Source organism: Acomys russatus, chromosome 5 (genome assembly GCF_903995435.1).
Source record: "Acomys russatus chromosome 5, mAcoRus1.1, whole genome shotgun sequence".
Taxonomy (NCBI): domain Eukaryota; kingdom Metazoa; phylum Chordata; class Mammalia; order Rodentia; family Muridae; genus Acomys; species Acomys russatus.
This window is the reverse complement of record NC_067141.1, coordinates 14660274-14687636: the sequence shown is the minus strand read 5'-3', so window position 1 is coordinate 14687636 and position 27363 is coordinate 14660274. Positions and strand designations below refer to the sequence as shown.

General features: G+C 45.5%; 2 protein-coding genes across 2 annotated transcripts in view; both read left to right on the top strand.

Moving 5' to 3' along the window:
- The window catches only part of Adam12 (ADAM metallopeptidase domain 12), a 328346-nt gene that overhangs the window by 122228 nt on the left and 178755 nt on the right, over nucleotides 1-27363 (top strand). The window lies entirely within an intron of this gene.
- LOC127190130 (60S ribosomal protein L29-like) overlaps nucleotides 11202-27363 on the top strand; it is a 45822-nt gene continuing 29660 nt past the window's right edge. Inside the window, exon 1 of the mRNA XM_051147165.1 lies at nucleotides 11202-11487. Coding sequence (XP_051003122.1) covers nucleotides 11202-11487 — 286 coding nt within the window. The remainder of the gene's footprint in view (nucleotides 11488-27363) is intronic.

Below are 27363 nucleotides of genomic sequence, written 5' to 3'. Positions count from 1 at the left end.
TAGCTGAGTAGTATTTCATTGTGTAAATGTATCATGTTTTCTTTATCCATTCCTCAGCTGAGGGACATCTAGGTTGTTTCCAGTTTCTGGCTATTACAACTAAAGCTGCTATGAGAGTTGAGCAAATGTCCTTGTGGTATGGCAGAGCATCTTTTGGGTATATGCCGAGGAGTGGTATAGCTGGGTCTTGAGTTAGAACTATTCCCAATTTCCTGAGAAACTACCAGCTTGATTTCCACAGTGGTGGTACAAGTTTGCACTCCCACCAGCAATGAAGCAGTGCTCCCTTTGCTCCACATCCTTGCCAGCATGTGCTGTCACTTGAGTTTTTGATCTTAGCCATTTTGATGGGATTCCTCTGCTTGCTAAGCTCTCTTTCATCTGATAGACAATGTGCATACATGCATAAGCTCTGGTATTCTATGTTCCCAAGCCATTTCTGGCCCATCCCATGCCTCCTCTCCACACTCCTTTCTTTCATAGGTCCTACAAGGAAAAGACCTATCCTAAGAGGCCCGGTGCTTTCTTCTCAGCACACTGCCTTCTTGACCTCTGCCTCTAGTTCTATCCTCTTCTTAAAGAGACCCAATCTTGACTTCCATGGTTTTCTGTTTTCTACTGTCTTCACCCTATACAGCGGTAGAGTCTCTACAGAAGCTTCTCTGCCCACTCCCTCTAAGTGTAAACGAATAGCTGGGTAACTGGTACTCAGGCCTCTTTGTCTGGATTCTGAGATCTATCTCCCACTGCGGTAGACTCCAAAAGGAATTCTCCCTGTGAAGCTACCCATTATCTCGTCCTCCAGTGATGGTCCAGCATCTTCCAAATCCAGCCTTGCTAGCCTGAGCTCCAGGCCTCTGTAGGTGGTTGGTTCCCGGCTGTTCACTTGCCCTTCTTCTTGGGTAAGCAGAAACGTCTTTCATTATCAACATTTGGTTTCAGCTCCCAGGTTCCTTCTTTCAGACTCTCTAGGATATGTCTTTATTCATGAAGAGTTGTGCTGCTGTCCTTTAGGATGGGGCTTTCTACCTCAGTTAACCTAATCAAGGTCTGCCTAATCTAAGCAACCCCAACAGGTGGGCCTGGAGGCTTGTCTCCTAGGTGACTCCCAGTTCTGTCAAGTTGACAGTCCACATTATTACAGGAGGAGATGCCTAGTGTTTCTCGGTGTCTCCTTTGTCTCTTTGTGTTATGCTCCCACCATTATCTTTTTCTTTGTGTTCATTCCTACTTATCATCTCCCTGTTACTCTCCATCCTATATTGCAGGCTTTTCCACTCTCCAAACTATATTGCTGGCTTCTCCAACCAATAATTGCTCATCTTATGATAGCCTCGAATGCTGACCCCTCCATGCCTCTGCTCTTGCTGCTCGCTTGCCTAGTTGCCATCTGTGTCAGTGATGAGAGTTTTACCACCGTGACCAAAGTCTTCAGAAGAAGTTTAAAGGAGGGAAGATTCATTTCTGACTCATGGTTTCACAAGCCTTAGTCCCTGGTCAGTTGGTTCTGTTGCTTCTAGGGCTACTATGAGGCAGTGAATGACAGATCTCAGAGACTCATCACAGTGAATGAGTGTGGCCAATGTGCTCACTGTGTGGCAGCCAAGAATAAAAGGGATATAACAGGAAGGACCCAGAGCCAAAATCTATTCTTCAGTGTCACACTGCCTGTGAATGCTATGAGGCCTTGCTTTCAACAGATCTACTATCTAAGTCAGTGGTTCTCAGCCTGTGGGTTTCAATCCCTTTGGGGCTCACATATCAGATATCCTGCATATCAGAAATTTACATTATGATTCATAGAGTAACAAAATTACAGTTACAAAAATAATTTTATGGTTGGGGGTCACCACAACATGAGGAGCTGTGTTAAAGTGTTGCAGCATCAGGAAGAGTGAGAACCACAGGTCTAAGTAGTCTGTTCAGATCTTGAATATCGCAATGGATGAAAATGTTCATGAGGTCAGAGTCTTCCTGATCTAAACACCCCTGGAAACACCCTCGCAGACATGCTTAGAGGCTAATCTGTTCGTCTAAGTATCTCTCAATCCAGCCAAGTGGACATTCAAGATTAAACATCCATCCGTACCTTTCCTTGGTGAATTGCCACCTACTCCTTTCCAAATGTGCAACTGAGATCATCTTCTCCAGAGCTATTTCTGCTGATCCTAAATCTTCTGTCTCATCCCAATTCAACTGGAGTTTTCCCCTTCTCTCAGCCCGTGCTGCCTTATCATACTCTGTGCCTTATTGTCCCGACAGCCAGGTCAGCATGCACTAATGGCATATAAGCTACTTGGGTCCTCTTTATGGGGTCCCCAACCCAGACATATATAGTAACAGAGATCAGTAAAAGCTGCTTGGATTGGATTAGATTTTAAGTCACACTTACCTGCTGAAGGAGCAGGATTAGGTTTCTCCTGGTGAGCTAAAACAGTACAACCTTCCTATCAAATTTACCATGATTCCCCAATGTACACTTAGCCAAAGATTTCCAGAAACTTTCTAGGCCTGTCCCTCTACTTCTCCGAGCCATCCTTCTGTGCCCTCACCATCTCTTCTTTGCAGGCTGTGCCTGTTACCACCAATACAGGCAGTATAGTGAGGAGTCTCTGTCTTTTACTAGCAGTCTTACCTCCGAGCATGTTGTTCAAGCCAGATGAAAGTACAGGCTGTACTATGAACTTACGGCTACTACCAATGCTGGATTGGATGCATACACAGAACTGTGCACCAAAGACTTGATGAATTGCTTAAATACCTTAGTCTTCATTTCCAAGTACAAGACAATCTAGCCCACTGTTTTATGGCTGAACCTTTGTGTCTGAATCACCACGGGATGGCCAAAACATGAGTAGGCAGTCTGGAAATAAATAGAATGTAAGCAACAGGAATCTTCTGCCCAAGACCCTCCCATCAGATCTGGATAGTACCATGAATCTTTGCTTACTGGTCAATGTAGGGCTTGAGAAACATGGTGAAGTCAGTCACTAGGGTCACACTTGCTTTTCTGTAGCAATGTCTTTACCATTCTAGAGCAATCATATGCCTTTCTCCTCCAGGCAACAGGCTGTGAGCTACACTTACAACGGAAGATGTCAGCAGCAGCTGCCCTTGTGGAACTTCTCCAAAATGCCTAGATATTAACATAAGTCTGGAAAGCAGAGCTTGTTTTATCATGAGTATTTTCCCTTTCAAATATCCAGCATTCGTGATGGAGGATGTAGCTCAGCGGATAGAGTGTCTACCTAGTATGCATAAAGCCCGGGCTTCAATGTCTACACTTCCTAAAACCAGAGGTGGTGGTACACACCTGTAATCCAAGGACTGAGAAGGTAGAGGCAGGAAGGTTTGGGAGTCAAGGTCATCACTGACTATATATGGAGATAAAGGACACCTTAGACTACATGAGACTGTATCTCAAGGCAAAAAAAAAAAAGAAAATGAAAAACAAAAACACAAAACCCAGAATTTTAAAAATGTACTGTTTACGCACCAAATGAAGTCGATATGAATTCCTCAGTCTGCCCCCATAGCCTACCATACCAACACACACACACACACACACACACACACACACACACACACACACACACACACGAAGTTGTTCTCACTGAGTCTACACCAAGGTTAACAGTAGTTCCTGTCTCCCAGGATGCTAAGAGAAGTATTAAAAAAAAACATGTGTGGGCAGACTTAGCACAAGGTACGAATCAATAAATGCCCAATCTGGTTTAAATTACACACTTACTATTTGTCAGTTCATTTGCCTGCTGCAGAATCTTCCAGGAATTAAGCAAAAGGCAACTAGCAAGGATCTGATGACATCAACTCCTCAGGACGGTATTACTGAGATCCCCCACACTAGGGACAGCTTGACAACACTGATAAGTGACACCATCCTGCTGGCCTGCTCCCTGCAGTGTCCTGTAGCCATCACAGCTGCTCTGGACATGCAGATGGGATGAGCATGTCTAGCGGGCAAATGGGAAGGGATAAGGTCGTGTGAGCATACATGGGTGGAGGCAAGGGTTGCCTGTGCATCTCTCTACACAACCTTGGTTGGGTTCCATCCCTGGCACTGGGAGTTTTCATGTGGAGGAGAAATGAAAGTTCTGTGAGCTCTCAAGAGTCTACCGCACTTTGTCATGGTAAAAAATAGGCACTCACATAGACCCAGTGGGTCCTATTCCTTTCCGGATCAATGCCCACAGTTCAATGACATGTCTACCTATTTCTGCCCCAGCACAGAGATTTTGACATCCTGAGGAGCCTGGGGGTTCCAGCCATGTCTTTATTTGTTATTTGTGTAGAAATTCTGTCCGTACCCTTTCCAACTCAAATAAAGCAAATTCGTTCTTCATTAAGCAGGTTCACACAGCTTGGGTCAGACACTTTGCCGAGGCCCTCCACAGGCAGGCAGGGAGGCTCACCTCACAAACTGCTGTGTCTGCAGGATCTCAGGGAGGGGAAGGGAGCCCCCACTCCCCTGCTCTGCCAGAACTGCTCACACTGTGCTTAATTTTGCCTCATTTTGCCTTGATTTTGAAAGTCTTTGGGGAATTTCAATGGAAAGCAAGCAAGAACATTTAGCATTTACTGCTGACCCAGAAATACAACTCGCTCTCCTGCTTTGTGTTTAAAAAAAACAAAACAAAACAAAAAACTTTAGGAGTCAAATCCAGAGTTTACAAAATAGGTGGTGGTGTGGGGGCGGGGAGTGTTTAGAAAACATCAAGGGCATTTCAGAATATGTTTTTTACAACTTGACAAAGTCTCTGGAGAAGACAAGGCTTAAAACTAAAGTGTTAGGAGCAGCTGCCAATTGAAAATAAATCACAAATGAAGAAAAATCGCCTCTGAGCATATCATGTGGAACAATGGGAAAATATTATCAGAATTGTAAAAATCTGATTTGCATGCATCTTTCCCCCCAAACATAGCTTTGTAAGCGTAAATTGAAGCAAGCAGAGACCAACTTGTGTAATGGAGTAAATCAGCCCGAGATTCCAAACCTGTGTGTCAGGAGACACTGATTGGATTGGAAAAACAGAAACAAATAAATGTTAATTTCCCTCACTAACTCTTTCTTTTCCATGGGGAGTTCTGAAGGCTCTTTATAAATCAATTAAGCACCACGACCCTGGAGAGTCTAACAATAAGATAGTAAAGCTCCTACTAATGCCTCGTGCTTCTCTTGCTCTCTCTCTCTCTCTCTCTCTCTCTCTCTCTCTCTCTCTCTCTCTCTCTCTCTCTCTCTCTCTCTCTCTCTCTCTCTCACACACACACACACACACACACACACACACACACCTTCTTTACTATTCTAGCAATGGCCACATAAGCATTCCCCATGAGAGCATTCTGTCCCCATCTTATAGATGGGAACACTACGAAGAACACTCGCCGAATTTTCTCCCAGGCTACACAGCTCTCGTGTCACAAAGACACCACTCAAACTGCATTCACACTGGAGTCAAGGTGATGCCTACTTTTGTGTGACCTCCTGAGGCCTCCTAGGGTAGGCAGTGGTGAGCACGGGTAATGCCTGACATGGCATTAGCACATCTTCAAAATAGCTCCACTGAGTATCAATCGGCCTTGGCATCATGCTGGTGAGGGAAAAGAGCTTGAGCCCAACACTGAGGTTCTATCGGGCTCACTAATGGTCACTTGACCTAAGAGACTAAAGGAAACCGTTTACTGAATGATGTTTGGTTTTTTGTTTTGTTTTTACAAGACCTCAGTCTGGTTAGGATTTTTCTGATTGAGGTATAATTGATATTGCATAAAAAATGGCCATTTTAAAGTGGATAATCTCAGTGGGTTTGGGAGTATTCACAGTGCATTACAACTATTGCTATAATCTAATTTACTAGAATTTCTTTCTACCTCCTTCCAAAACCCTGAAAAGAACCCAACCTAAAAAAGTTACTATCTAGTCCCTCCTTCCATCCATCCAAAGCTCTGTTAATCCCTCATCAATCTGTAACTATGGGTTTATTTTATTTTTATTTCTTTTAGTGTGTGACGTATGCATGTCTGTACAAGGCATGTACATGTGAAGGCTCTAGGTCATTGGGCATCTAACTCTAGCTCCCTACCCTAGGTTTTAAAAGGATGTGTTGTACGGATGTTTTGCCTGCATGCTTGTCTGTTCCTGATACCCTCGGAGTTTAGAAGCGGCCATTGGCTCCCTTGGAACTAGAGCTCAGATGGTTGTGAGCAGTCATGTGTGTGCTGGGAATCGAACCCATGAACCCAAGTCCCCTAGAAGATCAGCGAATGCTTTTCACCACTGAGCCGTCTCTTCAGCAGCATCACTACCTTACTTCCTGAGACAGAATGTCTCACCAAACTTGACGTTCACTGGATTGCAAGTACACACTGTCGTGCCCAGCTTTTTAGTTGATCTGAGCTCAGGACCTTATACTTGTACAAGCTCTTTGCATACTGAGCCATCCCCTCCCCAGCCTGGATTTGTCTGTTTTTGATGGTTCCTATAAACGGGATCATACAGTATATGGCTTCTTTTACTGAACATGTCTGTTTAAGGTCATCCATGTAGTAGCATGTGTCAGAGTTCCATGCCTAGCATCATGTTTTTCTCACTGAGTAATATGAATCCTGTTTTGGTTGTGCACTTATTAGTTACTGAACGATATTCTGAGGCTACTCTAATTTAATTACAAGGAGGTTGGTGGGCCCGAGTGAGCAAAATCTCTAAGGTTTAATACTTCACATGGTATCCAGCGGTCACACAGTGAGCAATGACAGCAGCCAGTGACGCTCCCCAGGGGCTCCGTGTAGCTTTCAGAATAGCACGTATGTTCCAGAGATGACCTCTATGTCAGTGCTCTGTGCTCTCAGCCTGCATCATCAACCTCCACCACGCCTTCCACTCCTGGATTTCCAGCTGCGATTCTTTCAGTTCTTAAATAAGTAGTTTTGCTGCAGGCTCTCGTGTGTCCTGCTCCATGGAAAATTCCCCTTCCCCATTCCCTCCTCACCCTCCGGGTCTCAGGATAAGTGCTGAGAGAGCACCACTGACCACCTGTCTAAACCAGGTGCAGCCAATCCCCTGCTCTCTCCCCGGACTCCCCTCAATTTCCTATTAGACACATTTCATAATTTACAATTGCACCCTAATGTGTGTTTCTGAATTATTCATTGGTCTCCTTTGTTTCTCCCAGTAGCTATAGCAGGCATCTATTCTGGTTTGGCTGTCCCACTACTAGGACTTAGTATACCATCACATTTGGGGCCAGTCATTAGCCATGGAGCTACCTTTGTACTCCTGGCCAGGCCAGGCTTCCTGGAAAAACAAAAAGGACAATAGGCCATCTCATGCTGCCTCAGAGCAATAGTGTTGGTGGTACCTAGTGACTTCTTAGATATGCCCATCCTTTGGCTCATGCAAGAATTGTGGGGTTGGAGGTCATCAGTTTGGCACTACTAAGCACTGCAGGGCGTTCTGCTCCTGACCAGGCACTGGAGAACAGTGGTGCAGGAGCATCCCTAACTCCGCTCTTACTCTCCACTTTGGTACTAGACCCTCCCTACTGGGTTGAGCCCTTAAACCTAAAAAGTGATCCAGAGAGGCCAGGTGTGACAACTCACAGAGTGACAACAGAAACCAACATGTTGCCTAGCCCTAGAATAGATGGTGAAAGTTTTACCAATTGAAGAGCTAGAATGGCTGTTAATCCAGAAACCCCATACCTGGGAGTATATCTAAAGGAAATAAAATCAGAATCTCAGGGAGATTCATTGTATTCATTGCAGTAATTAGGATGGGGCTTATACCAATCCAAGTATTATCCACCAACTATGGATTGGTAGAAAAATGTATCTGTGTGTGTGTGTGTGTGTGTGTGTGTGTGTGTGTGTGTGTGTGTGTGTGTACACATTATAACATTAATGAGCTTCACACAAAGGAGTCCTGTTACTTCGAGCAATACGGATGAACCTGGAGGACATGTTAGTATAACAAGCCAGTCAGAGAAGGGAAAATACTGAATGGTCTTGATGCTGTCTGGAACCTAAAGAGAGCCCTAGCCTGGACGAAGTGACCCTAACGGAAGTGGTGTTTATGAGTATTGATACACACACCCCAAACCCCTTTGCTGGTCCTTTCCTTTTCTCACCTCCTCCTCTTCTTTGGTGAGTCCCCTCTCCTCCCGTGTCCATCAGGTCTGAGTCCCAGGATACTCTCCCTCTATTTCTTACCCAGACTATGAGGTCTGATTGATATGTCATTGTCATTGTAGGCCCACAGACTTTCTCTGCTATGAGATGATGGGGTGCCTAAGCCACCCCCCATAATCTACTTGGCTTGAGTCGGCCACATCTAACATTCTCTCCTTGGGGTTAATGCCATTTTCTAGGGTTACTGACTGAGATGCCCCTTGGTGTTCTCTATGCAGTCTAAGAGATGCAGAAATCTATAGTATGGAATCTGAGCATCCAGATGCGCCAACCAAATCAGACCTGCTTTGTGTCTGCTTCTCCTCGGGCCCAGGCAAGCTGTGAGGCTCGCTCTCCTGCGTTGGTCTTTATTTTTTTTTTTTTCCCACTGCATCCAAGTTGCTATTTAGCGTGAAGGAGGCACTCAATAAGTAATAAAGGGGGCATATTGCTCAATGACAAATGGAATAATCGATTCATCACAGGAGCCGATGTTTGGCTGCCAGATCATGTGACACCTAGGCAACTGTCTATAAAGATGACAGGCATTACCAGGTGTTATCCAAGTTTGTTCGGCTCAGCATGAATTTCTAAGCAGAAAAAAATAATCACTGCGCTCCTTTGACTGCATAAATAATGGTCTTCAGTTTTTATTGACATGTGTAATGCTTGTCGTAAGTGCTATCACTGTGTAATGCTGTAAATGGAACTGTGCTATTTGTACAAGATGTGGTAGAAACAGGAGCAAAAAAGAGATGATTCACAGCCTTGCCCCGTTTCGGTATACTTCCTTCCTGTCACTTTTCTACGATACCGCACTCTTGTGACCAGTGGTTTCTCAGCTAAGGATCTGGGCATGCCACAGAGGCCAGAGAGAGTATTGAATCCCCTGGAGCTGGGGTGACAGGCAGTTGTGATCTCTTGATGTGGGTGCTGGGAACCGAACCTGGTTACTCCACGAGAGTAGTGCTGCTCTTAACCACCAAATCATCTCCCCAGCCCTAGCTCCATGTTTCTCTATAGTAACCCATGAGTGTACCTGTGTCCCTGGTAACTTCCTGTTCTGTTTCTTTTGTAGAAGCTTCTGGGATACCGAGGTGTGGACAGGAGGGTTGTAAAATGCCAAGTAGAATGTGGAGATGGCAGTTGTCACTCACCTTGTCATCCGTTACTGTAAATCAAAGGCTGCTTGCTACAATGCAGGAAGCTCAATTCTAATACATGGGGGACTTGCTCAGATATGCCAGGACAGGGCGTCCCCGTCCCCCGCATTTAGTTCAAAACTGCTCAATAACCAGTAAGCACTCCTCCCTGAATAGTAAGTACCTTGGGGGAAGAGACAGGCTCTGCAGTTCCATTTCTTCTACAATATGTCTTTCTTCCATGTCCCCAGTTCCTGCTTTATTCACAGTTCACAAAAAGCACATTTTTAAAAATGCATTAAAAACAGCCTGGAAAACACTCTCCTCTTCTTCTTCTTCTTCAAAAAAAAGTACCAATTGCCTCAAAGCGTGCAGCACCCCCTGACCTGCACATTTTCTCTGCTCCACCCCTTTTCATCCACTCCTGCCCTTACCCTACGACAGCCATGTGTAGGGCACAGACCTTTGGATTTTCCTTCCCTAGCTCCTCATACCTGATTCCTCGAGTGACTCTTCCATCCCTCTGATTTCTCATGCACTCACAAGGGCAATGCCGTGTGAATACAGAAAAAAAGAGAACGCATGGGCGTGGTGAGGAATTAGGCTTGACTCGCTCAGCTTTTCTTAATAGATGGAGATTTCCAGGCAGAGGATGAACACGTTCTCCACAGACTCAGGAGAAAGGACCCCTGTGTGTAAGCATTTCGTCTAGCAGGCACTGTAGGAACTGCGTGCTCAGGGTGGAAAAATACCCGACAGGAAACAGGATTCCCAGTGATCTGGTTACACTCTTGAAGGCCATAGACTTACAAGGAGGATGTTTCCTATTTAAGTATTTCAAAAGCATATGCTTTTTTAAAAAATGACTAAATACCTTAGAGTTTCATTAAAATGAAATCCTTCTATCTGAGGGATGTTCGAAGGTTTCTCTTGACAGTCCGTTTGCTTCTGTTTTGTTAGCTGCTGGTGCTTATTTTTGTAAGGAATGATTTCTTGGACTCAGGCGTTTAATAGTTGAACAAAAAAAAAATCATCCTTAATGAGGCAAAATCCTGTACATTGCAAGTGTTAATATCAGCTGTTGGCTGGCGTGCAACAGGCATGCTTGGGACTTTGTGAACTTTCTAGTAATATTGGTTTGCTTTCATCAGCAGCATTTGGTTTTTATTCAAGAATCTGGGCAGTTCTGGGAGGTGCAAGGACTCCCACCTACTCAGATGTCAAATAACCATCTTTCTTCTTTTCAAGTCAGAGCCAGGAATACCTGTTACGGTTCTCATCCTCCCTTGAGGTCCCCATGCCCATATGCTCTGCCAGTCCTTCCCAAGGGACTCACAGCTTTGGGGCACTATGAAGAGAACAGCTCTGGGAACAAATGGAGACTACCAACACATGCTTTCTTCTCACGCCCTCTCTGCTTCTAGCTCTTTCAGCACCATAGAGATACTGTGATAATTGGTTTCTGTCACTTTGTTTTCCTGGTATTGTCAGGATTGTTCAGCAGGTCCCAAGAAAGGAAGGAGGAGGGAGCTGACAAAGGCAATGGGAGCTCTGTCTACACCAGCAATGTTTCCCTCAGAGTCAGTGCCTTCCTGAACCCTGTCTTAGTAGATATACAAGCTAGTGCTTCCCAAGCTCAGCTCTAATAGTCACTGGTGATGTGACTGACATGCACATTGTGAATCAGTGGTCCAGATGGAGCTGGAGAATCCCTGTTTCCAAGGAGGAAGGATGCTATGAAGGATGGATGCTGCTGGCCCATGCTCTGAATAGTAAAGGGCACACTCTGTGTGGATAGTATGTTACCTAAAAGCCAGAGGGACAATTCATGAGGGGGCTGAGCAAAGGGCACTGAGTAAAAAGCGCTTGAAGATGTTGAAGACAATTGTGAGAGTGATGCTGGAGGCAGTGGTGGTAATGGCGGTGATTGACAGACAGAGTGGAGATGACAGAGGAAATAAAGATGGTGGTGGAAATGGTGAGCGAGGATGTAGTGCTGGGGATGGAGGTGACGGTGATGATAGAGATTACGGTAATGACAGTAATGGCAACAGCAGTGGTAATGGTTATAGTGGTGATAGTAGTAACAGAAACGATGGTGATGATAATAGTTATGATGGTGACGATGATGATGAAGGTACTAATGGTGATGATGAAGGTAATGGGGGAGATTGTGGAAACAATGATGGTTGATGGTGATGACAGAAGCAGTGGTGGTGCTATAGGTTATAGTTGGTGGTGATGGTGGCAGTGGTGACAATGGTGGTGGTGACAGTAATTATGATAGTAGTGGTAGTGATAGTTGTCATGGCAACAGTAATTATGATGATAACAGCGATGGGTGGAGGGAAGTGCAGCAATTATGGAGGTGGTGACGGTGATTATGTTTTGTGATAGTGAGGAACATTTATGTTCATAAGAAGGTCTTTGTTGACACAGCTGTAAAATAAGAGTGATTTTCAGAGACTAAGCAAAAGAGCAGAGAAGATAGAGAGCCATTGCTGGGCAGTGTGCAGTCACTCTCCACAGGAACTTCACACAGTTTTCCCATCAGCCCTCTTCCCTCAGAAAACAACTGAATTAGCTTTATTGTCTCTCTGTCTGTCCTGGCACCTGGCAAAGAATCTAGAACCTGGCACTCTCCCCCCTAAGTGTGGGCTTCCCTTCTCCTTTCCTGAGACGTTACAACACAGCAGGCTACTCAGCACTGGCTCACTAAACCTCCAGGAAGCCATGGACAGGGGTATGGTTACCCCTCTGTTTAAAGGAACAAAAAGTAAGGCACTTGGTTGGTAAGGGCACGGCCAGAAACTGAGCCACTGTGTCCCACATCCTACAGCTGTGTCATCCCAGCCTCGGCCTAATGACATAGGGGTCTGTGAAGGTGCAGCCACATAATAGTAAGAAGCCCTTACCCTTGGCTGAGTGATCTGTAGAAAGGACACCATGAGGGTAAGCAGTGAGCTCATTACACCCTGCATGCCCACCTTGTCCTCTTGTCCCTGTTGCTGCCCCTTCACTCTGCATCCTTGCCCTACTCCATGGTCCTGCCTGCATCCTGGAGAGCCTACCCGAGCAGCCCCGGCCTGAGAATGGTACAGTACCGTGTTTCCTCATGGGAGCTGTCATCTTTAAACCATCTGTGACATGTGTGAAGAACATGGTCCCCACTTGCCTGGGCTGTTTGTGCCAGGATTTTCAGCTCCGTAGCTGTCTCCAGCAGGGTGTCTCTCTCTGATGTTTTCCAGGAGCGCCTGGGCTGAACCCCAGGTGCCCATTTCATGTTACTACGTAAACCCTGCCGCGCACACCCGTTGACATTCTGCGAGGCTGCATCTTTGTTCCATCTGGGCGGTGGGCGGGGATTTCCGAGCAGCTGGCTCCTATGTCCTGTTTCAGCAGTGATGACATGGTAGCTATACCATACCGCACCATTCCAGGGAGGTCAGAGAACAGCGCAATTCGTAGCCATGTACTTGAAGTCTTTGGCTCATTTAGCGATAAAGGCTGAACCTGATGTGTGCTGGAAGACTGGATGGCATCAGGCTGGCAGGTGGGACCAGACAACTCTGTATATGCCCTTGTCTTCCCTCATTTTCTAGCCTCACTACATGCTTGCTAATATCCCACGGGGCTACACACTCAAACATGCTGCCTCCAGCTGCGCAAAGACGTCTGACTCCCCGCTGAGGCTTAAAGGCAAAACCAATATTCCAGAGGGTTAGGCAAGGGCATGCAAGGGCACAGAAGTCTCGTCTTGATCTCACACTAATTTTCTGTGTGACTTTGTGAAACTCTTTCTTACCCCCTCTTTGTTTACTCGTTCGCCTGTAAAATGAAGACCTAAGTAGAAAGCTCTGATGTTCGTTCAGGTTTGAAGCTAGGACTGACAAAGCATAGTCCTCAAGCAGCCAACATTTTTAAATGATTGCTCTTTCATTATTTCTCTTTCGCCCCCATGCTCTGGAATGGATAAGATGGGGCATGTAACACATACATAATTCTTTAACAAATAAGATCCAGTCCTCCTTTCGCAGGGGATGTGAGCAAGTGGGAGTGAGACACAGTGGTCAAGGGTACCATTGCTTCAGGAAAGCGTTCATACCACAGCCACTAAGAGACATTTCCAGGAAGCCATGGACAGTGAACCCTGGCATCTGTGCCCTCTTCTGGGGCCGTCGCCATCTTTAAAAGTAGCTGCTTAGCTGAACATATCCGTGTGTGGGAGGCAGCTGACAGTATGGCTCATAGTTGGTGCTCCTGGTTGCAGTAAACCCCCCCCCCCCCGATAACTGTTCTCTCTCCTCCTGCTACGGAGCCTGACTGGGGTCCTCCAAGGCTGGATGAAAGCCTAAGGAAGTGTGCGGCTTCCCATGTCGCTTCCTGCCCACTTGTGCCCAATGGCTGGCGTTAGCTGTGATGATGTGTCATTGTGATTAGGGCACTATGGATGCCCAGAGGCAAGGTGAGCCAGGCAAGGCAGAAAGCAGAGGGGCTCTGGTGGCCACACGCTGTCATCCAAGAAAGTCAAAAAGCTAGAGGCTGTGATCTTATAGGAGGAGGAAAAGGAGCGGCGTAGCTTGGGGTGTGGTGGGACACTGTGTCCCTCGGCCTTCCTGGGAGTAAGGAAGGCTGCTTCCACACAGCACTCTTCTCCTCCCATCTGGGCACCTGCTTTTCCAGAAAAGCCCCACTTGGATCAGGATGGAAGCTGCTCCTGGTTCTTAGAAGCTAAATGTAGTCTCCGTGAAAGGAAGGCTAGAGACACATCCAGGTGTGGCTTTTCTCCATTAATAGGATTTACTCGTGGGCTCAGTACACCCTGAGCTTACAGAGGGGTCTGTCCCATGGAGGAGCCAACATGGGATTGCCCAGATCTAGGCCACTGGGAAGAAGAGGAGGAGGAAGATGCCCAAGGCAGGCCTCTGCCCAGGCTTTCCCACATCACAGTCCTATGAGTTGCAGTCCCACCAGAGACCCACTATACGCTGCCCTTTCTCATAAGGCCAAAAGGTGTTTGGAGTCTCATGGCCTTATTTGGAGTATGGGTCAGGGAGACACTGCGAGGACATGGTGCTAGATTGAAATCCAGGCTCTGCCCTGTGATCTGCCTGGCCTTGGGTCTGAAATTCAGCTTCTCTAAAGTTGGTATTTTCATCTAAAATTGAGCCCTGTCCCCAAGGAATGCTATAAAGGTGCTACTTGCTGAAGTACAGGGGTAGGACCATCAGCTTTGGCCTCACACGAGGCATACCCCTGGTATCCCAGCACTCACCGCCATACCCAATAGCAGCAGTCTCCAAGGCACAGGTGTCCTTCTGCTCAGAGACGTTAGGATCCTGATGCAGTGTACTCTGGGAGTTTCCTCCAGTACTCTGCATGTGTCTGCCCTTGGCCTGGAACCAGCCCTTTTCTGTACAACCAAGTTCCAGGAAGAACTATGTCACCAAGTTGGCGGCCTTTCTCTTGCTATGCAAGTACTTAACTAAGAAATCTTCCTGACGGGCCCTGCTCAGTGTTCCTTCTCGAATCTGAGTAGTGGCTTTTTCATTGTTGTGTGGGATGGGGCTAGAGAGATGCCTCACTCACTGTCCTATCAGAAGGTCACCCAGGTTTGATCCCCAAGCACCCACATTGGGTGGCTCACAACCACTTGTAACTCTAGCTTGAGGAGATTTGATGCTTACCTCTGACACCCATGGCCATGAAAACATATGACATTCGCACACACAGACACACTCATACATTAACAAAAAGTAAAATTTGGTGTGACGTACATACATATTCATGTGTGTGCGTGTGCATATGTGTATGTATGTGAAGGTGCACTTACAGACATGTGCACTTGCATGTGAAAGCCAGAGTTTGGCATCCATGTTTTTCTTAACCACTCTCCACCTTATCTTCTGAGACAGGGTCTCTCACTGACTCCAGAGCTCCCTGAGAGCTTAGACTGGCTGGACCATGAGCTCCAAGGATCCTCCCGTTTCTATCTCCACAGCTGCGGGGCTCTAAATGTGTACCACCACACCAATTTTTTATCCAAGTACTGAAAAATCTACATTCATGTCTTTATGCTTTCATAGCAAGCATTTGACTGACAGAGCCTTGTCCCCTGAATTTTATATAGATACTTCATAGGGTCTCAGCTCTTCCAGTGAAGGTCATTCCAATGGAAGGCATTCCATCATTTTACTGCCTGTGATATGTACAGCAAAGGCTGAAGACCAAGACAAGCCCCATGGAGAAACAGTAGCCAGTCTCAATTAGTTCTTTCTCTCAGCCTTTCCCCTCAGCTGATATGAGTGAACAGGAGAATGTGGCAGGCAGAAGCTGAAAGGAAAAAGAAAATGCCTCTTTGGAACCAAATTTGAACCTTTGTCAGTGCAGTGTTCTTTAGACTTATAAAGAGAGCAAGAATTTGGATTAAACTGCACATGGTTACTTAGAGCTCTGCTTATTAGAAGCACAGTGCCCACCCCACCCCCTTGCACCCTATCTGGAAGCATTTGTGAAAACTTACAAACCATAAATTGATAGGGAAATGATGGGAGCAAATGCAGAGTATTTTCTGTTTGAATAAAGCAAAAACGTTTGTGGCGGCAGAGTTGGCAGAAAGCTCCACTTACTTTCTAAAGCTCAGAGGAGCCCAGGGGACAATTAGTCAGGATGACAAACCAGCTGACAAAGGCACTTTCCCTCAGCCCATGTGAAAGGGAGGGAAATCCACTCACAAAAGTCTCATTTCTAAAGGACTGGGGTGCATATTGAATGATGACTGAGGGTCTCTATGACAGAGGAAAAAAATGAGTGGTGGGAGTGCACCCAGACCTGACATCTCCCGAGGCTATGAGAGCATGAAGCTGCAGGTGCGCAGCCCCACCTGCCATCACCAGCCTTTCCGGAACACCCTGTCTTCCTTACACTTAGAAAACCAGCGAGAAACACAGAATAAGAGGCCCACATGGAATCTGTGGGGGACTCTATGGATTGGTGTGGCCATCAGAGCCTCTAAAGAATACTTGATGAGTGTTGTCTGCCACACAGTGTGTCAAGTCCCATGCCTTCCAGAAAGTCAGACAAGCTGCTCCTGCTGTGTGGGAAGTGCCAGTCCTGTGGCTGTCACTCACTCGGATCAGGGGCTCTGCTCTGTCTTCTTCTAGCACTGTCCCTGCAGTGAACACTGGCCTTGTCACCACTGCTCAGGTGAAAGCCACCCTCACAGAGAAGCTAAAAGACCTTAACAGAGAAACAGCTAGGAATGGAAACATGCCCTGTCCACCTGCCAACTCATTCCATGTAAGACCCCCAAAAGTCAATTATCCAAGGAAAATGCATCTTTTTTTTTTCTTTTATTAATTTATTCACTTTAAATCCCAATCATTCTTATGATGGGGACCTGGCCTCTTTCCAAACACGAGTTCTCTGTATCACCTTGAGATGTGCTCCTGAGCCCCTGTGAATCAAAACTCTGTCTACAGAGAGTACCAGCACTCATGGTCCACATGGCACTTTTCCTATAATGTATGAGCAGTAACCATGCTCAAAGGGACAGCACTGCACTGCCAAGGACCTCAGAAGACATCCAGCTGGCCTAGGGACTTCTGATGGACAGTGGGTGGCCCTGGACAGGATGATTCCTTGTGATATTTGCTCTAAGGGCCTATGACAGTCAGTGACTCACTTGAATGTCACCGCAAGAAGTTGGAAGATGCTGCCATTTTTGACCAGACAGCTTTGGTTATATGGTACCCCTTTAACAGAGCACCTGCCAAGCTACCTTGCTTGTGGGAAAATGAAGATGGTTTGATCTCTAGGGAGATCCCTTGAATTCCGTATCTTCGTCTCCTTCCTGTCATTTGTGTCGCATACAAACAGTTGGTAGAAGCTACTGGCCAACTTCCCTCTTCTTCGCTGTAAAAGGAAGATAGAGAGTTGGTTTCAAGCATGTTAACCTTGTCCACATGTAAGAACATGACAAAATGAGTGGGTAACTGGTGTGGAAGCCATCCATACTCCCTCACTTTTGAGCGGCTTCATCGTCTCCCCTGATCTCTTAGAGCTGTGGCTATTCCATTGTGATGTCATCATGACTTGGTGTCCTTTCTCTTTTTAAACGTATCGTACACATTCCAGATGTTTCTGCATGATGCTCCAAGTCCTACTTCTTTGGTGCTGGAGAAGGAGACCCATCAAGTAGTGCCATCAGCTAGAGCCCTTCCTCCATTGCTTGGGTACCTGGGTAAGCCTTGTGTTTAGAAGATAAACTGTACACAGATGAGCATCTTGGTACCCAGGCCCCAGAGGATCACTCTGTGTTTCCCTGAGGGAGAATCAAAAGAAGCCTGGTAGGACTTGGGAATATTTATGACAGATTGCTTTCCGAGGGATTGTGTGAGCATCCAAGTGGCCTAGCAGCACAGTGAAATCACATCTCATCCCTTCAAAGAGAAAGTTTGACGTATGGTCTGCAAGTGTCCAGGTCTGTCCGGCCCTCTGGAGATGCACACTCTTCCGCCACAAGGCACTGATATCAGCCAGAGAGTGAAACCTTTTCTGAGAAACAGTAGGTGCATGAGAAGGGCTTGTAGATGCCAGAGGTGACATGGATGCTGCCCCTCTGGGGTCTGGGTGCAGCACTCCTCCAGCACAAGTCAGCTGTGCATGAGGATTCAGAGTCACTTCATGAGCAGGGCATTGGTAGCTTTGGAATAGATAACCATCATCCCAGAAGGGAAGCTTCTATATTTATATTATTTAACGACTTTTTAAATTATATGATGCATAGTATATAATAATATACGTATAATACATAAAATTACATATATAATATAGATATTATATTTTTCCTCCCAACAGCTATCAGTGCTGCTGCCCACTTCTTCCCGCCGTGCTGGGGTTTTGTCTAGCTCGAGTTTGTGCGTACATTCTGTCACAACCACTTTGAGTTCATAAGTGCAGCTGCCCTACTGTGTCCAGAAGACAGTGGTACCTTGTAGAAATTCACTGTCTCTGGCTTTTACACTACAGTGATATGCCCAAGCCTTGGCTGAAGGGTGTGTGATACAGATGTCCTGTTTAGGGATAAGCATTTTGCAGTCTCTTATTCCCTGCACCTTGGCCAGTCCTCGGTCTCTGTGTTAATCAACATCTACTACAAATGGAGGTTTCAACTCACCTCTATTTTATATGGGGCTCAATCTGGCTCCATCTCAATGACAGAAATGCCTTAACTGATGGACAGGTGTGCTCCTTTCAAGGAGACCCATAGTCCTCTTGGGTGGACGTAGTCTCTGAAGAGGTTTGGAGTCATCATCATTGTTTTAATGAGATGCTATCTATTATCCTGGAATTTTCCAGAACTGTCCAGCTACTCTCCAGCTTGTTTCTCCTGCTTTCTGATTGTCAGGGGCCTCATTCTGATGAATAAGCACCAGGTCAGCTCCCAGGAGAGATCCAACTCCTGTCTTCTCTACAAACATACTTCTTTTTCATTCACTCATAGTTAACTGATAATAACACAGGAAAGAGAATCTATTCTTAAAAATTATCCAGGTGAAATTGATAGATGTGCCTGTCATATCGATGGGTTAACTGATATCTCAGGAGAAAAGCTGCCTTGTAAGTGGTTTCAGCACATCTATTTTCATGCTCCACTATTGTCAGGCTATGGGTATCCATAGCTTCTCTGAATTGTTGTGATGTCATAATAACACAATTGGATTTATGGATATTTTTCCTCTATAAAATGTGGATATGTAGCACTCTTTCTTTTAAACTCTAGTTTATTTGAGGTGTTGAGGCCTCTACCTCCCTTCCAACCTCCCAATCCTATGTAGGAGAAAGGTTAGTGGGGAGAGGGAACCCCTTTACTTCTCCTGGCTGTTTAGGGTCAATTAGATTCTTTTGGGCTATACCGTCTCTGTCAACAGAAGATGCAGCCAGCAGTCTCCGCCAAGCCACTGAGCCTCAAAGCATTTCTCTCCATCTATCTGCTCCAAACCACGACACCGCCCATCTCTGGTCTCATCAAACTGCTACTAGCAACATACCAACACCACACACCACACCCACACTCTCTGTCTCTTATTTATATCCTCAGATCCCTAGACCACACCCTTCTTTGTGCTACAGGAGGAAGGCTATTACCAGCTGGAAAAAAAGCCATTCCCCTCACAGAACAATTAACAGGTATGGACAAGCTAAAGTTCAAACGGAAATCCCACACTCGGGATTAGAACAAAAAACGTATTTAAATAACACAACTGAGTTTACAAAGAAGCCAAAACTTCCATTACGTGGATATTTTACAGCTCTACGATCTTTAAAATAAAGATGAGATACATAGATCTAAAGAGATGAACACGTGTCCAGATTAGCAAATGTGCCCTGACCTGCTGTGAAGAGGAAAGGTCTGAGGCCTGAAGTGATGTAGCTACAGGGACAGGTCATATAGAGATAAGCCTCCCAAACCAGGACTCCAGGACATTCCCTGCAAGATAATAAAGACAACCTCCTCAAGTTCTGATCCCAAAGGTCACACACAGTCTGGTACAACATCCCATATAATCAGTCTTTCAGCCTTTAGCAAAAGGTTCGCGTGTGTTTTTATTCTTTTTCATTCAAGAGCCTGCTCAAAACAGCTTGAGCCATGCGGACTGAGTGACTAGTATTCCCAGGCCTGGCTGAATACCTGCTGCCTCTGCATCTCATCTTCCTTACCTGGAAAGTGGGGGAACCCTACCTTGCAGGAATGGGGGCACAAGTCACAAGGCTAGGCACAATGCAGCTGAGCAACTGATCGGAGGCATTGATGCTCACATCTGTTGGAACGGTCTAACCTACTGGCTTTTATTCCTAGTCCCCACATACCTATGCACATCTCAGCTCAGAGGATGTCTTTCTCTCCAAAAGCCCTGCAAGAAATGACCCAGAATGATGCATACTGTCTCTGCATTGCTCATTTGTGGCCTCACGTTACATCACTCACACTGCATAAGGAGGTAGCCTTTAAACAGAGATGACAAAAAGCAGCCACCAATCCCGGGGTCTGGGGATAGATGATGAGTGATGCAGCCTCCGTTGCCCAATGGCCTCCTGAGACACTTCCCACAGACCCAGTTCTTAGTTCTTTCAGAGTGGGAACATTTTCTGCCCTAATCTTCCCATCTCACAGGCAAGAATGTATGAGGCTCCAACGTACCCAGATATCTCTAATTAGCTCAGGGTTTACCTCGAAAAGTGAAGGCTTTTCACCCCATTCTAAGCTATTTCCTAGCCTTGTGACCTTGACCCAAGCTTCTACTTTCTCATCTGTAAAATGGGGACAAAATTACCTTTCCTGGTGGATGATGATAGAGGTACGCAGATGGCATGGGTGACTCTCCTTTCTGTCCAGGCTTGTCTGAGGTGGCCCAGTATTATCAGGATAAGCACCATAAGAGTGTCCTTATTCACTCTCAAAAGTACCCCAGTGTCTGTGGTAATAGCTTACATTTATAGAATATGGATACAAAATAATATTAATATTAGCTTTGGACAATGATAACTAATGACCGTATTGCAACATCACTCCTATTCCTAGTCCATCTTAAGGAAGTAAAATCCAAAAAGCACCAAAAGTTTTCTTTTTTTTTTTCTATTATAAGATATTGTAGTTTACGTGATTTTTAAAAAGAGTGACCTCTGGGGGCTGCAGAGATGCCTAGTGGTTAAGAGAGTATGCTCTTCTCGCAGAGAACACTTGAGTTTGGTTCCACACTCACATCAGGCAGCTTCGTAGAATCTGGCGCCCTCTTCTGGACGCCATGAACATGCATACTCACGTGCACAGGCACACCATGCATAATTAAAAATAAAATAAATCTTTTTTTCAAGTGAAAATTTTAGATGATACTTCCGTTTCTAGTGATAATTTCATGGATTTGGTATTTAAAGTATCTCATATTTTCTATTAAAAATTATCAATTTTTCCAATTGCAAAGCATGATTTATATAGGCGAGAGGGTATGACACACACAAGTGTCACATTTCTTGTGTCAGCTTCACAGAATTGGAGTATCTGTTTTCTTCCTTGTAGTAGTCAATAGACTGTTGACTATTTTTCTTTCTTCTGAGAAAAGTTTGGTTACTCTTTTATATAGGTCACATATACTTGGGCCACTGATTTTGGAATTAAAGCTCAACCTTTTCTAGTTGTTTTAAAGTGAATCTACCTTCACCCGTGTTCTCAGCTGTAAAATGGGCTTACCTATGGTCATCCTTTGTATAAAGCTTCCCTAGGTGCCAGAGTCTGTTTCCTGGTAGCCTTGACTCTTGAACCCTGAGTACAAGGAGAAACAGAAACCCATTTCTGTTATGTGGAACTTTGGAGAGTCACAAGAAAGAGGCATCAAGGGCTGAAGACTGGGCATGGATCTGGAGAGAGGCGCCCTTTGAGCATCTCCTGGCTCATCTTTCAAAGTCTTGAGTTTTCTATTTAGCTCTGAGATAGCATCCTTTGGCCTTCCGCTGGGATCACTTTAGCAGCCTGGCTGAGTTCCGCCCAAGGAAGAGGCCACCTCCCTGTCCCACTGAGCCCTCTGGCTTTTGATATACGTCCAGCATTCCCAGTGGCCAAAAGCAAGGACGTCATTAATAAAAGACAGGTCTGCCATTACACTGGAGGCAGGGTGACACATTTCAGAGTGGTGGGAACAGATTTATAGCCTCAGAGTGTCCTCCCCTTCCTGGAGTTACTCAGGCCCAACAGCTCCATGAGCCTGGAACAAAAAGTCTACTCTGAGGGTGATTTATGGAAAACGCACTGATGAAACACATCTTGTTAGAGGAGCAATTGTTAGAAGTAAAACAGAGAGCTTTCTAGCTCAAAGCTTCTTAACAGCTGGGGAACAAGTGGGGGCGCTCCCCACCCTACCTCTGCTCCCACTCTGCCCCTCCAAGTAGACCCGCGCCTACCTAGGGATTGCTTTTCCTTAAATCTTTATGGGAGTTCTTTTTAAGTTCAGGGTGACATGGATGGCACAGGGAAAGGAAGAGTTTGTCCTTACTGGGCACTCTCTTCCCTACTTTCCTAGAGGAGGCCTCCAAGCCCTGAGCCTGAGCAAAAATTGACACAACCTTAAGAGGAGCAAGACAAGCAGGCCTGTTGTGGGCATAGTGTACCAATCTAGGGATGTTAACATCCTTGTGGCTAGAGGCAGAAAAAAAAATCTCAGACACAAATCTCAAACACAGCAAACTGGAGCAGACAGAATCAGCAATTGAAGCAAGGTGTTTATTGGGGGCAAGGGGGAACAAACACACACACAGAGATAGAGAGAGAGAGAGAGAGAGAGAGAGAGAAGGAGGAGACACAGAGAAACAGACCCTCCATAAAGCAGAGGGAGGATTTGGGAGGCCGGAAAATCCAGTTTCTTCTCAAAGGCTGGGTTTCTTAAAGTCTCAAAGAGTCTTCCTCTCTACACTCAGGGTTGGTCAGTTGGAAGACACACAGGATAACTGACTGGGCCACAACTTTTTGAGGTAGTCCATCAGCAAGGGGCCTAACGGCTAGAGGGAAAAAAAGAATGTCCAAGGCCTTTGTTTTAAGCTGCCAGGCTTTTGTTTCATGTCAAGAGTGAGAAAGAAGCCAGCCATCTCCGAAGTTAGCTTCATTACTTAGCCATAACCCCTTTCCCCGTATGTCTGCCTACCAGGAAGTCTGTTCAATTCTTAGTTTCTTGCTTGTAGTCACTCAAACAATTTTTATTTTATTTTTATGCATGCATGTATGTGTGTGTGTGTATTCATATACATGGAGGTACACATGCATTTGTGTGTGTGTGTGTGTGTGTGTGTGTGTGTGTGTGTGTGTGTGTGTGTGTGTGTAGAGGCCAGAGAACAACCTAGAGTGTTAGCCTCAATAATTCCATCTACCTTCTTTGAGACAAGGATTCTGACTGGCCTGAAGCTCACCAATTGAAGTAGACAGACTGGCCAGCAAGCCCTCTGGATGTTTTTGTCTCTGCTTTCACCACTGGGATTATAAGCATGAGCCACCACAGCCATTTTGTTATTGTTGTTGGTTTTCTTCTCCAATGTGGCCTCTGGTGATCTATCTCTGATCCTTGTGCTTGCAAAGCAAGCACTTTGCCAACTGAGTTGTCCTCCTAGCCCACTCAAGCTATTTTAAAAGCAGCAAGCTGTAAGCAAATACTTTTAACACTGCATGCAAAAGCAAGCACATGAAGCAACTAGCAAAGGTCCCAAGGCAGCTGACTTGGGATGTGGTTATGGCTGCTGCCTTTGGGTGGAGTCGTATCTAAGACAATAACACAGATGGTCCCAGAGTGATAAACACGAAGGCCTTCGCCAGAAGGTGAGGCCAACTCATGAGCTCTCACATATCATAGTGTTGATATGTTCACCACTACACTTAGCCAACACACATGCACTTTTGTGCTGTTAACATAGCTTGTGCCATAGTGAGTCATGAGCAGTTTGCTGCCGCTGGTGTTCTGTTTTTGAAACATCACCTCATATTCATCATGGATTTGAGGCTCTCCTTGAAGTTGATCCTCTCTTTGCTTAAGTTCCACCTCTAGCATTCTGGAAGATGTACCTTCTCTCCTAAGGAACCCTTCAAGTTTGTTCCTTTCCCCCATTCACCTAGCATGCATTGTTTCTCCAAATTGTCAGATGCTCAGTGGAGCCATCATGTGCTGTGATTCAAGGGACCCTGAGCTGAGCAGCAGGCTTCTCCAGGCAAGGTTCTGAAGTCTCCCTGATGCCCAAACCCCCAAGTTGTTCAGAAGAGAAAAAGAGGTAGAAAAGAAGCCAGGAAGAGTGACACACCTTTACCCATGTGCCTATGTCATTCACCCCTGTGTACCACAGGAAGGACCAGAGCAGGACCCCAGTTTAGGTGCTACAGCCAAAACCTATTAGTGGCAGAGCTGAACTGGTCCTATGTGGCCTGACCCTACAGCTCAGTGCCACAAGGTCATTCAGAAAGCCATGGGTGTGAGGAAAGTTCAGGGTATAGTTTGAACTGACTGGATCGGACATGTGTGTCTGAAAATGAGGTCCAAGCATATGGACCATGCCCTGAGGAGGATGGGGATTCAGAAAGGACAAAGAAAAAAATACTGTATGATAGAGGCAGGTGATAGTCATCTGGACACAGAGAGAAGATTAAGGGAGCCTAAGAGACCAGCAGGAGAACCAAGCTCTAATCCAGGCAGCCATCAGGCTAAAGAGCTCATGGCCATTGGTGGGGCCCAAGGTCACAGAACTGGCTATTCCAGTACCAGAAATAATCTGTCATGGGACCACCTGCCCCTGGGAATAGGGGGAGGAGCTCAGAGTTCAACTCCAAGTTGAGGTAAAGTCACTGTGGAATCCCACAGACATTCAACCTCAAAGCATTTGCTTTTGTTGGGGGCCCTGTTTCTTCAGCTTGGAAAAACGATGTGTTGTTTTTTGTTGTTATTGTTGTTAATCTTTAACAGTAACAAAGTCACACAGAAGTTCAGAGACTAGAAAAATAGATGGTGAGGCCAGAGTTGGCTCTGTGGGGAAAAGCATCTGCTCCCAACTCTGATGACACAAGTTCAGCAGCTGAGATCCACATGATGGGAAGAGAGAAGTAAAACTGATGATAGATACCCGCTCTCCCTGTATATAATCACGCACACATGCACACATGCACACATGCACACACACACACATGCACGTGCACACACGCACGTGCACATGCACATGCACACACACACCATGCAAAAAAAGTACATTTTAAAACAATTTTTTAAAGATGCAGCGAATGAGTGAACTAATTGTTTGATTCCCCAAACCCTCTCTCAGAAACAACCAGTTCCCCGCCTCCCCCATCCTTCCTGTGACCTCATGCACATGTCTGTGGTCTGATAATGATGGTAGCAATGGCAGCAAAAATACTAACACGTCTGCATTGTGCTTGCTTAAGTTGGGAACCACTCTAACGGTCTGTAAGTCATATCCTACAACACCTTGTAACAACAGCACCTTATAACAACCTACATCCCCATTAGACACCAGGGGCGATGGAGAGAGAGAGCTCAGAGGGCCGAGCTGAGAGGCAGTAGCCGTTCACTGTAGAGGACAGTCACTCTTACCAGCTATATACTTCGACCTGACTGTTGCAGTGGCCATGCAGGATGCCGTGTGCAGAATGGGTCCTAACCGTGTAGTCTTATTGGTGGACGTGCCAGTTGTTTCCAGTCTTTGTAAAGAGATCATTAGGTCACATGATAAAGTTGGGCTTTTCTTTCTACTGTGTTACTGTCTTAGGGGTAGGCATGAAGCCTTGTTAAATCCGAGATGCACAATGGTCCAGAAACCTTGAGTTTTGAAAAAAGGAGCCTTCTCGGACCTGCCTGTAGTATCCCAGCCTCATGGCAGTGGGTAGCTCCAGCTTTAAGGGGTGAGAGCTTGTGCCAGTGTGCCTGCAGGGAGCACTCAGGAGTGCGGTGGAAGGGCCTGCCTTGTGTTCTGCTTCATTTCCAGTGCTTTGTGCTTAGCTGGAAACTTTTCAGAATATGGATTATTAATCACAACGATAATTAGCTTCAGTCACATGGAGATGTAAGGATAAGAATAAATATCCAGTTTTAAACTGGTGGGTAATTTAAGCCTGTTCATATTTTTACACCCAGCAATTATTCCACAACCGCCCTAGAGAAAATGTTGGCGTATTTCAGTGGGTGGCTTATTCATTTCAATGAGTTGGAAAATTCTAGCATACCAAGCCACAAAATTGTGTGTGACACAAATGCTGAATTGATTGTTAGCATTTTTTTTCCTGCCTGTGCAGACACTCACTTTAGAATCAATAATATTTGGTGTTTTGTTTTTGTTTTTGTTTTGAGACAGGGTTTCCTCTGTGTATCCCTGGCTATCCTGGAACTCACTTTGTAGACCAGGCTGGCCTCAATCTCACAGAGAGCCACCTCCCTCTGCCTCCCGAGTGCCGGGATTAAAGATGTGTGCCACCTCTGCCTGGTAGGGGTTTTGGTCTGGGCATCACCTCTGAAACAGATAGTGTGAAACAAGGTAAAATGAAGTGTGTTCTTTTCAAAGGACAAAGCATATCCACACCACACTCTCCAATATTGCACAGTCAGGTGAAAACAAACAATACCTACCATTTTTATAAAAAACATTGCCAGATACTATGTTTGTTTGTTTGTTTGTTTTTTTAATAGACATGGTCTGACCTTGAACTCGTTATATAGCTGAGGATGACTTTGAACTTCTGACCATTCTGCCTCTACCTCACAAACACTGGGATTATATCTGGCTAATGGGATAATGGGAATCAAATCCAGGGCTTCATGCATGCGAGGCAGATACCCTAACAACCCTCATCACTATTTTTATATTGAGTAGATTTCTGGGTTTAGTTCCTCTACAAAATAATAAGGAACACTTTTCTCCAAGTGTTTATTGAGAATTTGTTATCTGTTCCACTGGATAGGGTGGGAGGGAAATTGCTGAGCCAAGTATGAATCCTTCAGAGCTTATTTATGGGTTTTGAAGAGTGGGGGTGAGGCTGAAGGTGATGCTGAAAAAAAGATAGGACTGGAGAGATGGCTCAGAGGATAAGAATGCTGACTGCTGTCCCAGAGGACCGCAATTCAATTCTCAGCACCCACATAGCAGCTCACAGCTGTCTGCAGCTACAGTTTCAGAGGATCCAGTGCCCTCTTATGACTTCCCTGGGTACCAAATACACACATTACACACAGATGTGTATATGCAGGCAAAATATCCATGCCTAGAAAATAAAATAAAAGATTTTTAAACTTAAATCTTCCCACAACTCTATGACTAATTAAAAAAACACGGACTAGCCCAGCTTAGAAGGGGGAATTTTATGGTATATGAATTACATCTCAATTGCACTGTAATCTCTCTTTCTTCCTCTGTGTCTATATATGTGGAATTTATCAAGAGGCTAGTGGGGGAATTGAACTCAAGGTCCAAGATCTATTTTTTTTTTTTTCTGTTTAGTGAT